Source organism: Daldinia loculata, assembly GCF_022478755.1.
Source record: "Daldinia loculata strain CBS 113971 unplaced genomic scaffold F4817scaffold_14, whole genome shotgun sequence".
Taxonomy (NCBI): domain Eukaryota; kingdom Fungi; phylum Ascomycota; class Sordariomycetes; order Xylariales; family Hypoxylaceae; genus Daldinia; species Daldinia loculata.
In genome coordinates, this window is record NW_026054868.1 from 515,548 (window position 1) to 528,105 (window position 12,558).

The 12,558-nt window shown below is 48.3% G+C and overlaps 2 protein-coding genes across 2 annotated transcripts; both read right to left on the reverse strand.

Annotated features, from left to right (window-relative positions):
* Positions 1-445: 445 nt before the first annotated feature.
* On the reverse strand, positions 446-7,856 carry F4817DRAFT_52147 (uncharacterized protein). Its single transcript, XM_049307577.1, has 3 exons — positions 6,890-7,856; positions 6,753-6,840; positions 446-6,702 (listed from the first exon to the last, which is right to left on the reverse strand). The coding sequence occupies exons 1-3, from the start codon at positions 7,490-7,492 to the stop codon at positions 698-700; spliced, it is 6,696 nt and encodes a 2,231-aa protein (XP_049160787.1). The 5' UTR covers positions 7,493-7,856; the 3' UTR covers positions 446-697.
* A 1,091-nt stretch (positions 7,857-8,947) lies between these two features.
* F4817DRAFT_364105 (alpha/beta-hydrolase) lies at positions 8,948-11,062 on the reverse strand (the record flags this gene model as incomplete). Its single annotated transcript, XM_049306714.1, has 5 exons — positions 8,948-10,052; positions 10,128-10,371; positions 10,484-10,551; positions 10,616-10,810; positions 10,887-11,062. 5 exons carry the CDS (start codon positions 11,060-11,062, stop codon positions 8,948-8,950), a joined length of 1,788 nt encoding a protein of 595 aa, XP_049160788.1.
* Between the last annotated feature and the right edge of the window lie 1,496 nt (positions 11,063-12,558).

The following is a 12,558-nucleotide window of genomic DNA, read 5'->3' on the forward strand; positions in this document are numbered from 1 at the left end:
CTCGAGTAATTGTCAGTTTAAATACCTATATATACCTAGGTATATATATACATATAAATATCTAATTGCCTCCTTATACTCTTAACTGGACTATGACACTACGCTCCTGAAGAGTTCATCATTCGCATGTACGAACTTGGCCATTTTTCGTATCCTAAGAGAGAAGTTTGGCGATAGATAGGAGTGGAGAGTTTGCACGGAATACACATAGTTATAACCTCCCCTTCTTATTGGCGGGTGAAAGTTGACGAGATCAGCCAAGTAAACAGATTATCCCCCGTCGATAAGCCGCTGCGTCGAGTTAGTAAAATAATTATTTCCTCTCGTTGGTAATTATGCCGATAGTTCATAGTTTCTCTCCACTCTTTACTCGTAGGAATACGACACTCGAATCGAAAAGCACTAGGTTTGGAGACGCAAGGTAGCATAGCATCTATTCACAAGACTCTATTGAACACAAAAACTTTTTCGAATTTGCCATATTGGCTTCGTCAAGCGTGACGCTGCGTTAGATATATACACGCCTCCAAACGCTAAAAAAAAAATGCAGTGTAAAGACTGTAAAAGAGGATAAAAGAATGGTATGATATGATATGATATGATGCGGCTCTCCGCTATTAGATGTTGTACAGTATGAAGGGGTATATATTGGTTCCTACGTAACGTTCCTTGACATCAACCCTTTCGAAACCCTTCCTTAATACCGTAGCTCGACGCGCGTGAAGCGCTTCTTCATCGAATCCTCTAGCCAATCCCTTCCCTGGTTACTACTGTTGCCACGCCTCCACATACCTTGCTCGCTGAAGTTAGGCTCAACATCGAACGCGGACCTCTGAGTAATCTTATTGAATTTTCGCAGATCGTGACGCACCGTGTCGAACCCGGCTTCGAAGTAAGATGCCGTCTTAGTCACGAGCTTGGAGGACCACAAACTATTTGCAGTAGCAACTGTTCCCTCGACTGGCTTCTCCCAGAGCAGAGGGGTTGACATGATAGCTGTGTGGCTCTCTGCCTGCTTCTTGGTGCTTTCCTTCCGCTTCAACGTCTTCGGACCGATCGCCGGGTGGATCGTCTCTGCTGTCGTTTCCATGGCGCCCATGAATACGGGATGTCGAACAGCAACATCGAGGTGAGAGGGCTGAGCTGCTTCGCTTCGAGCAATAGCTTTTTGGAGTGCAGCATTCCATTGTGACGGTAAGGTTTGGCCTCGCGAGAACCTAATCTCCGGGTAGGAAGAAATGATCGCGATATGAAGCGCATTAGACCAGTCCCGAGGGGACGCAACTTTACGGGTAATTTTAGGTGATACGTGGCTTGCCTTAACGGCTGCTTGGAGCTCACTATCCCAGTTCTGAGGGTAAGAAGCTCTCAAAGCGGCCATAGAACCAGGGTAGCTATTTAAGATAGCTTCTCGTAGCGCGTTATCCCAGTCCGCGCGACATGCGATGCTAGGTCGGTGTAATTGGCGAAGGGGCGCGTGTGTTGGCTTCTTCTGGGGTATCTCATCTAAGTTCTTTACTGTAAATTCGTAGGGTAACTCAGGCATCTCGGGGGTCTTTGAGACCTTATTTTTGCCAAACCAGCCACTCAAGATACTGCCAGTACTTTTAGCTGACGATGCCTTTGTGGTACTCGTCTTAACTGATGATGAATCTGTCACAGGGGATACGAGCAACGAGTCCACTGTAGATATAGAAGCGACGGATGGACTTCTGGGCCGCACAGATGAAATGATCATCCAGTCCAGTTCAACAGAAGTGGTCTGACTGTTGCTCCAAAGACGAGAAGACTTAATTATCGGAAGAGGCGCGCTGGTGAAGCGAGGCTTTCGGCTCATCTGAAGCGCCACAGGTTCTGCGGAAGTAGTTCGATAGGCCTTGCGAGTGGGATCGAGCTGGAACAGACCGGATGTGAAGGATACTGGCGCGATGGGCTTACTCCATAGAGAAATTGTCTTGGCAGAAGCGTAACTTGACTTGACCGACTTCTCCCAGAGCCTCGTGCTCATGGGGGTCGTAAGGGACTCTCCCATCTTGCGAGTCCTTCGAGTCATGCTGATCGCGGCCGGAAGCTTGGAGGTCCTGCGATAATCAATCCTGACAACATTCACATCAAATAAACCTTCGTAGTTTGACATGAGGACCGATGAGTTAGACTGTTCCCACAATAGATTTGTCCGGCTCGGCAATGAAACCTTTGAAGGTACAGGCCACTCAACGATGGGGGCTGGGGTCTCTCTAGTCCAGAGACTAGCCGTCGTGATTGAAGGTAAGGGCTCTTTATTCGAACGAGATTTCTTGGACATCGCAATGGCAGCTGGGGGTTTGGAGGTCCTCCGGTAATCGTATCTTATAGCACTGGCATCAAACAGACCTTCGTGCTCTGGCGCTGCGCTTGTCTTCGGCTTCTCCCATAACAACACTGTCTGAAATTTGGGCGTGGCCTCACTATCAATTGGCTGGGAAGCTTTCATAGCGGACATCTTGAATAAGAACAGCTCAGCACCACGAGTGGGCTCCGAGACGCTTTCCTTGGTCCAGAGATCATTCGTTTGAAGGCTTGCCAACGGCCCCCCTAGCACACGGGAGGTTGTTTTCCCCACGGAAATAGCGGCGGGCTCCTTATCAGTCCTGCGGTAGTCGGATCTGACCATGTTGATGTTAAATAAACCATCATGTTCAGAGACAGCAACCGTAGCTGGGGTTTGCCATAGTAGTGGTAATTGGGCCACAAGGCCATTAGCTGTCCAAAGTGCTCTTGATACCAGCTTCCCCAGTGGCATTTTTACTGTGCGAGGCTTCTTCTTCATGAAAAGTGCAGCAGGCTCGTTTGAGGTTCTTCGATAATCCTCCCTTGGGCGGCTGACATCAAACAGACCCTGAGCTTCCGAATCTATAACGGCAATAGGCAGTACCCATAGCGATGCCGACTGGGTAGGTACAGTCACCTTTGTTGTTTGCGAAGGGATATGAGCCGACTTGCACGCACTCCAGAGTAACCCAGTGTTAAGGTCGATACCCTCGGCCCTCGGCTCCCATAGATGGATGCTTTCAATGGACATAACATTTTCAATACGGTGGTTTGCCTTGACCTTTCCTATGGGTTCTGTTCTATAACTCTCCCAGGTTGCCGAACCTGGCTGAGGTAGACCAAGGGTGTGACGAGTTTCGGAGGATTTCAGCTGGGCTGTCCACAGTAGGGTTTTAGAGGGAATAGGGTCGGGAGTCGAGATACAGGATTGATCTATCGGTATCGGATCCTCTAGGACCATGCCATCGTCATTATAGTCATCCACGATCGTATCAATAATGTCGTCGGCAAATCCAGGAGAATTGACGGATGGCGAACCCTGTTGTGCGAGAAGGAGCAAACTATCCCTCGAGGGTACCTCAGTCCTGAGCAAGCTTGCAATCTCCCACAGGGTGTTCTCGTCGAAATCCTCGCCATCGCTATCTGCGAAATCTTCGAAGCTATCAAAGTTATCACCCTCTTCCTCGGCTTCATAGTCGTCAAAGAAGGATGTTGTGAATTCTTCGGCGTCCGGCTGACTTGACCTAGTGTTTGAGAAAGCATTTGTGACTGGGACCCCCGTAGTCATAGTTCCTGGCATGGCCGCGAACATACGGGTAGGTGGTGGAAGTTGAATGCTGGCACTTTCACTCTTCTCGCCCCAAGGAAACTGAAAGAGACCTAAAGTTCCCTGCTTGTCAGGTAAGGGCACGGGATTCTCTAGAATATCAGGCAGGAGAGACACGCGCTTGTTTCTCCGAGGCGGGCGAACAGTGACCGGACGAGTAACAGCACGGCTGGATTCTAGATTCTGTGACGCTGTATACTTCTTCCATAGACCATTATAAACTGCCGTATTGTTGCTCTGGGTGGTCTTTTTCCATAGTCGAGAGCTTTCTATAGCCAATGGGGCCCAGGTCTTTCTGCTTACCGAACGTGGTAGGCTCGGAAGCTCAAGGTTTCCAATGACCGTCTGAGGCTGCTTTACCACCCCAGCCCAGAGACCTGTGCTAACCAGGCGCTGAGCGGGCGACTGAGGGTTCCATAGTTCATGAATTTGGGCCACTGCTGCAGATAGCCTTGGGCCTAGTGGTTGTATGCTCATAGGGAGTTCACTCTCGTATTCAGATTCTTCGGTATCGGGTGGGCTCGGACTACCTAGCGCAGCCTTAGAAACAGATAGAAAATTGAGGTTGTTGTGTTTCATAATCAAGTCGGGTGTGCCTTCTATTTCTTCTGTCTGAGCACCGGCGAGACGGGCTTGCCACTGACCAGAGCGAGTGTTTTCGGAACTTGTTCCGGAGCTCTGATATGAGGGTGTGCCCATGCTGTTTTCGTCTTTGGATCGCGTAATCCCAATTCGCGTGGGTGTTTTTCGTGATACTCTTCGTTCGGCGGTCATCGAGGGAGGACGTGAATCCTTCGCCGGAGAAGTCTTGATACTCGACATGGAATCGCGCTGAAGGAGGTTCTGTGTGGACTGCCATTTGTTTTGAAGTAGACCCATCTCGCGCTCCAGGTTCTCTAGCAATGCCAGGCGTTGTCCTTCACTATCCACGGAATCCCGGATCGGTTGCTCGAAACGTTGAAGCTGAGCCTGAATCATCTGATACGCGGCTCCAGGTGACTCTAGTGGTGAGGGCTCCGCAGGCTGGACTAGGACTGTTCTTTTGTTACTTCTCCCGTTGAGAATCAGAGGCGCTGGCGGAGGCATCTTTCTTAAACGTCCCATGCCCTTCCGAGTAGAGAAAGCTGGGCATTCATCGCCGACCCGACGATGGAAACTACCCGTGTTAACTTTCTCGATAGTCGGTACCTTTGGTAGAGCTTTGTTGTTTTCGACGAAGTCCCTAACCCTACCTCCACTAACGACGTTAGAAGGATGGTCATGCTCCTTCTGTTTTCCGGAGCTGTGAGTATCTTTCTGAATATACGTCGAATGAGCATTTTGCCGCGATTTCTGGATATTAACAGCAGCGATAGGAGAGTGTACCGAGCCCCAAATAGTACTGGCATATCCCTCTCGTCCCTTGCTCTCGTCCTTCGAGGATAACCCGTTAGATTGATCCTCCGCTGGAATAGCAGGCGACGATCTTCGATTCATCTTATCATGAGACGGATGTGGTCGTCTTTCCTTTCCGGCTGATATTCCCGGCAGCCAGGACTGACCCAGCTCTTCAACTGCATTATGAGAGCTGTCAGTCTTCTGTACACCCTGCTGTGGAATGTCGTCGATTCCGAGAATACTAGTGGTTCGAGTCGAACTTCTGTCAGTTGTCTTGGATAGCCGCCTAGCATCATGAACTTCGCGGTCGGGAGCACCCTCGACATCGGGTATTTGTGTGCTCATCGCGTACGCCGCCGGTAAAGGAGGCATATCAGGCACTATAGACTTCTGCTTATTTCTGGTTGATGCCGAAGGAGCGCTAAGCGGTGTGGGATATAGCAAATCCATTTTCTCGTCGAGTGACATACTCTTCGTGTGGATAGGCCCAAGGCGAGATAAACTACCGGCGCTTTTGGGCGGCGGCGGTAAGGGCGGCAGCTGAGAAGGGCTACCGGGCACAGACCGCAGCATAGACCTTCTAGCGATAATTGAGCCACTTGATTTCGACCGTTTATGGCCCTGAGCCAGTGAGACTTCGGCAGGGAAAACTTGACGGTCATTGTCCCCTTTTCTAGGAATCGGGCGCGGACGGTTGACAACCGAATCACCAGAGTCTAAGGAAGTTATTGGTGTTTTTGAAGCCCCTTGGACAATGTTGCTGACGGCATTTGGATCGTCATAGATAATGTTGTTGATGAACATTACAGTTTCGTGCCGGCTGTTTTCAGCATCCTTCGCGATTTGTTTCATCGCTTGGGCCCTGGGATTCGACGGAAGTCCCGTTGTGGCACGTCGCTGGAGCGGTGTTTTTACTGGCTCTGGTTCCTTTGGCGATGGAGATGGGTCTCGGGGTCTTGGAATGGGTATACGAACCGGCTCACCAGGTCGAATCGGTTGGAACGTTGCTGGTATTGGTGGTGCCGGGGGATACCTCGGGGATCTCCGCCTTACCTGTTCGGTCCCAGGGGATAATTCTGAAGATGTAGAAGATGCATTTGCTTCGACAGATAGCCCCGCCGATGTCTTAGTCGTCTTAGTCGAGATGGTTCTCTCCAGCTGTGCTAAAGACGATGACCCAACCTCTTTACGTTTCAAACTTAGCTCCCTAGCAAGCGACTGATCTCGTCCCGGAGCAGTAGGCGGCTGAGGGGCGGGTCGCTGCGCAATGAGAGTTGGCTCGCGTTGCAGTAACTTGACACGCCTCTCTTTTTCCTCTCTAGCAGCTGTAGCAAGATCGACTGTTGATATCCTGTCAAGAGGGTTTTCCATGCCTTCCTGTGAGATAAGAACCGGTTTCGAGATTACGAGTTTGCCTGCTGTGGCCTTATTCCATGCCTTCCCCTTAATATTTTTCTTCGACTTACCAAACGCACCAGTTCCAAGAGCGCCATTTCGGGAGACGTAGGCTGTTATAGTTGTTGTATTTGCGGCTTTGACATCCTCATATCGGGACGGGGGATAATCTGCGGAATCCGAAGACGATAAATCCCTATCTCTACCAACATCCCGAGTAGTTGGAGAATCTGGTCGTCGCAGGGGTGGGCCTCGAGGCGCAACAAGTGATCCTGAGAACACAGTAACTAATGCTTCTAACTGTTAACGATACGACGAAAAGAAATTATATTATAACACATACCAACTAAAATTGCTAGGCCAACGGCAGGTAGCGTCGTCCTGAGTACCAAATCCGTTGCCCTCTCACCGAGGAGAAGGACTACGCTCGTCTATAAACAATTAGCATTTGAATAAGTATAGTAATATATCAAAACCTACCCCTATCCATATTGCCAACCCAACTGTGACCAAAGTAACACTTCTTTTTCCGAGGGGAGCCTGTCCATCACTAGAAACACCGCTCGTTGAGGCACTCGATAAAATTTGAACAGCGATGAGAGCAAGGATAATAGCATCCAATACGATGATGGTAATGGCAATAGGCGGGACGCTGGAAATAGGCACACAGGTAGGGTTGAAATCGCTCCGTGTTAATCCGATAAATGCCATGCCGACGCCGAACCGGACAAGAATGAGAACTTGCGACACTATATTCGGTATTGATTTCTTCTCCGGTCGCGCTGCCCATACCAAGTACTGTTCGACGAAAACCCTTGCCATCTGATCGAAAATAGACGAGAAGACTACCGCGACCTGGCACATAGACGCAGCAGTCGGCTCGATGATAGTAGCCAGAAACTCGACCAAAGCCCATGCAGCAGAAGAAGTCAGGAACAGTATGAGGACCAGCCTCAGGCCGTCCCGAAAGATTGCTGAACCATGACCTACAGCATACAAAACCAAACCCGCAGACGCCGCGTTAAACAATATACCGAAAAAGAAGGCGGCCAATAAGGCCTGTGTTGTTCCTGGTGTCGCCATGACTTTGGCAGCGTGTAGCTGTATTCGCTTAAAAGGAATGTACGAATAACCCACTCAATGGGTATTTCAAAAAAGATATTATAAAATATTAATCACGAAGCGAATTATGCATATTGACACTGATAGTTGACGCGGACGAGTATACTACAACGCCATAAGGGTCAACACTGGTGATAGTCGGCGCGAAGACACGAAAATGAGAGTAAGAAACAGAACGTGAACAGGACTGGAGTCAGAAAGTAAAGGGCGTGGCTAGCACGCGGCAGTAGGCGAGGGTGAACGAGGGTTATTCTCGACCCATCTTCAGCACCAATATCTACGATCCTGGCCTTCCGCAATAGTAGACTAGTATCTGTGATCCTCAAACATGGACCTTGCAGGGTTATGTTCGAGGTTCTTCGATTGGTTCCACCAGCTCACGAAAGGCAAGACAAGTAATTGGGTGAAAGCGCAAGGCTGAACGCCCCAAGACGACGGTGGATCACAACCCCTTGTCAAGGGTTGTTAGATTTGAAACCCAAACCGTTACACTCAACATAGGAATTGGCCAGGGTTTTTTTATTTTAGAGCAGGACCTAGACCAATCTGAGCCATCTGACGAAAGAAACGAGGCGATTAGGAATCTCGTTAACGATAAACCTGGTCGCAGGAGCGGCTCACTATAATATGTCAATTTATTTTCGGGTAGAGAGGAAAGCATGAAGTCGACATAGTTTGGTGGATAGTTAGTTTGACGGATTGTTTCCGGACTTCTGGAAACGCCGCGTCTACCTAGCTTCCAATACACTCGACAGAAGCCTATTTATATTTTATATAAAGAATCTTCGATCACCAAAGAAGATGTCAAGTCAACCCTGGGGATACGATGGAATGTAGTGCAACTAACCCCCGAAACAAATGAGCCAAGCCTAAGCGGTCCGGCGAGACACCGAAACGACTTGTGACAAATAAGATAAATGTCGTTTCTGTTAGGACTGGTTATTCCGAGACGCGTTGTGGCGATCCGGGGCTCTTTTTATTCTATATCCAATAAACATCAATTAGAAGAAGATGAAATCTGTATTCCGTGAGATGCACACAATTGAGAAAATGTCCGGGCGAACTCTAATAGGAGCTTGGGTTACATACATTATGTACCTAGGTACATAGGTTAGGTACCTGTGTAGCCAAACTCCCCATAACCCCACAGCCAAATATAGCACCAGCACATATGTAATTACATGTAATTGATGGGTAGGGGTACTATGCAAGTAATTTCCAATGATTTATGCCTGTACTTTATCCAAGTACGGATTAAATCAAACACTCACCACACCCGTATGCGATACGCATCACGTGTAGGGAACAGTTAACAACTTCACTTATTCAAGAACTTCGATTACATGTTCCTATCGATTACCACCGTTGTACAGATCCGTACTTCATACTCGGATCCCTCGCGTCAACCAAACTTTGCTATACCACTACACCAGGCGGCGAATATCCACCTAAGCTAGTCACGGCTGCGGCTATATTCCTCCAGAAATCACACGCCGTCTTCTCGTCTTGGGTATCTCGTACCGTGCTAAACCCCCAATCACCGAGGCTAACCACGCCTGAGATCTGCTCCGCCTGACTATTTGGATGGTTCCATCGTACCGTCGGCGGCAGGTTGAATATCTTGCGATTGGTGTTAGGATCACCAGTGAGGATGTAGTTCGTAAGGTAGCTTTGCAACGCCACGCTGATGCCGGAAACGAGCGATCCAATACCCGGTGTCATCAACGCCGCCAGATTCTCAAGCCAGCTCTTGCCTCCGAGCTTAGCGCTGAAGATGGGGAAAAGGTCCGTTCCGTGCCACCCAGGCGATACCCCGTACTGTATGTTCCAGACCTTGGAGTCGCCAAAGCCTTCGGTAAGGTGCCGGATATTACATGTAAAGCTGCTATCGCGAAGGAGGGCCTGCACTCGGTCCGTCTGCGACCTATATTTTGATTCTCCAGAGACCGCGTAGAAAGCACCAATCTTATCCGTGATTCCGGCAGCCTGTGTGTAGTTTGGAAATATGGCGTCCACAATCGATTTAAACCCGCTATCCGTCTGTACAAGGCCATTAACAAATACATTCGACTCGGAAGTAGTATGCGACAAGATGAGTGACTCCATGTTCCAGAAATTGCCAGTGCTTAACTCCAGTACGGGAAGCTGTCGTATGTATGATCCATCAGGCGTTGGGCCGACTGCGAAGGTGCCTGAATACTGCTGCTTCATCAACTGCGTGTTCGCATTAGCAAGAGCAGATGCGTCAGCGCGCCTCAAGCACGAAACGCCTTGACCGGCACAGCCAGCCATTCTTGCAAATGCCTCAAATGTATTTTGAACCACACCAGCGCGATCCCACATATACTCGAAAGCCGGAGAAAGCAATATAGCCTTGGAGAATAAAGGGACAAGCTTTCCACCCTGTCCGATAATGTGATGTATGATACTTCCGCCTCCAGCGGATTGTCCCATGGCTGTCACTCGTGCCGGGTCTCCGCCTACTAAGGAAATGTAATCCCTAACCCATTGAAAAGCTGCTCTCTATCCCACGACAACGTGTTAGAATCAACGGCACTCCAGGGTTCCCATATATGCACTTACCTGATCCTAGAACCCAGCATTTGGGGTACCTTCGTTCTCCATAGTAATTCCAGCGAGGAAGCCGAAAGCCCCTACTCGATAATTCATTGCCACAAAGATCATGTTGTTGCCGGATTGTGATATCAGACCAGTCCCATCATAGAACGGCAGCTCTGGTTGCAGTGAGTCTTTACTGCCAAAGACATACGCGCCACCATATACGAAGACCACAACAGGTAACTTCCCAGAGGATGCCCCCAAAGCCTTTCCAGGAATATCTGTTACTAGTAAGTATACTAACTAGGTGCTTCAGTTTTGATGTTTATATTCAAACGTACTATGAGATATATTAGCATCCTATTGGTGAGATATCACATATAGGATATACACACCAAATGTCTAAAAACAGACAGTCTTCGCTGCCGCCTGAGAATACGGGAAGTGGGATACCCACAAGACTTTCGTAGCATTAGGGAATTTATCCTCTAGCACTCTTTAGTATATACTACGGGGAGCACTCACAACTGGTTGATCGCCCCGCCGATTGGAGACTGGTTGCCAGTACCGAGTAGGTTGCGTCCGTTTGGAGCCGCTTGTACACATGAGTGGCCGATGCTCCCGTCTTGGATGCCGGACTGGTTCAACAGAGGCGCCGGCTTGGCCCATCGCAGATCACCAACTGGTGGCGCCGCATATCGGATATTTTTGAACGTATATCTACGACTTGCGCCATTAGGACTTTCTGCCTTTTCCTCTCGTTCACTTCAAGTAATATAGACCAGCTTCGACTTACATATCATTCACGCCGCCGTATCTAGCTGCTCTATACGACCCGTACGGGAGGTTGAGAATAGGTAGTGAGCTTCGTGCTCCGATCTTATCATTATCTAAGGTAGGAGAAGCCGACACAAATAAAATAATGTAGAAGAAAGATGAGATGATAAGGAAGGAAATGGGTATCGCGGTCATAGTGATTGATAGAATCACATAAGCATATAAATATACGTATTAAGCGAGAGGACATCTACGTGAAGCAGTAGAAGAGAAAGAGCGACAACTACACGGCTCAAATAGATTATCAAGATTATCTTATGTGAAAAGCACAGAAAGAACAGCTACCTTACAGTCGTGGCCGATATTAAAATGCTTGCTATATAACTTACCTATTGTTTATTCCGTCCCTGTGAGGACCTTCCGAAGTCAGAGTGTGCCATATTCTACTCCTAAAATAAGCTAAAATCGCAAACCTCTAAGAAATCAACAACGGCCAAATCAGCATCGCACTCTAGGCGTGACGAGGGCACATTTAATATAACGAATATCCAAGCAGGGGGTCGTATTCCAAGTTCGTTCAATAGCTATAAGGTGATCCCATAGACAGGAAGAGTTCGCAGCTCGAATTAGCTACTGTATTGGTGTGAACTCTTAGCACTAAACTTGATTTGACTTTCTCAGCCGCCGTTCACTGTCGAATAAGATCAATGCCTAGCTAATGGCGGCAAACCTGTGTCCAATCGGAGTAGAGAAACAAGATGTCGTACTTAGTCCCCAAACCAGGGGGTCCGATAGTCAAGTTACTAGTTAGGAGGTGCCTATGCTCCTATGCTATATGCTATAGGGTGGTAAGTCTATTCTGCTTCGATATTGTGAAAGAGACCTAGGCACCTCACGCAACCGTCGAAACGGTTATATGATAAGGATTATTTGAAAAGTATAGCTTTTATATGAGGAAATCTAGCTATATAATTGAAGAGGTTTATGATTGAATACCTAGAACTTATCGAGATGCTATTTTAGTAAGCCACGTAACACGGGGCTTCATCACGAACGAACGTAACAAAACATTGGTAGAATTCATACCATATTCTCTAATCTAGGTTGATAAGATAAGAAAGGATCCTTGTAGGGGAACCTGTCTCATTGGCAAACGAGGAATTTAATGACATGTCAAATGACGCACGTGGTGAAGTTTGCGAGCATCGGATCTACAGATCTAGGGGTATCTGCAGATTATTTTGCGGGAGGTCACATAAGATGTTGATGTATCTAACCTTCCTACGCGCATAGCTAACTTAACGCGTCCTAGGTACTTAGAATGAGCAAATCAAGTGGTTGAATCTGCTTATCTTGTTGCTAGAGTCATGAATATGAAACCTGGCGAAGAGATGCATCGAGTGGCTTAGGCAAGGTGCATGGTGCCGGGGAATGAGTTTTGGGAGTAATATCGTAGGGGGGAAGGGAGGGCGTACAGAGTATTTTCCAGAAAGTGACTCACTTCGCTATGTCTCAGATGTTTAGTAGGAGGGTACTAGAGTCCTGAGGGTCCCGAGCTTCAATCTCAGGTCTCGGGTTGAAGTCGAAGTACCGTAGACTTCCCAGAGTTGTCCGCCCTGTCGAGGCCTCTATAACCCGGATCATTTTACTGAATTGGAAAAGATAGGGAACCGGCCATGGTCTCTTATTTG

Bases quoted from the DNA above. Each gene is read 5' to 3' on its own strand.
- F4817DRAFT_52147 (XM_049307577.1), bottom strand. From the start codon at position 7,492: ATGGCGACACCAGGAACAACACAGGCCTTATTGGCCGCCTTCTTTTTC. The intron at 6,841-6,889 runs GTAGGTTTTGAT...AATTGTTTATAG, and splicing joins GGTTGGCAATATGGATAGGG to ACGAGCGTAGTCCTTCTCCT. The intron at 6,703-6,752 runs GTATGTGTTATA...AACAGTTAGAAG, and splicing joins TGGCCTAGCAATTTTAGTTG to CATTAGTTACTGTGTTCTCA.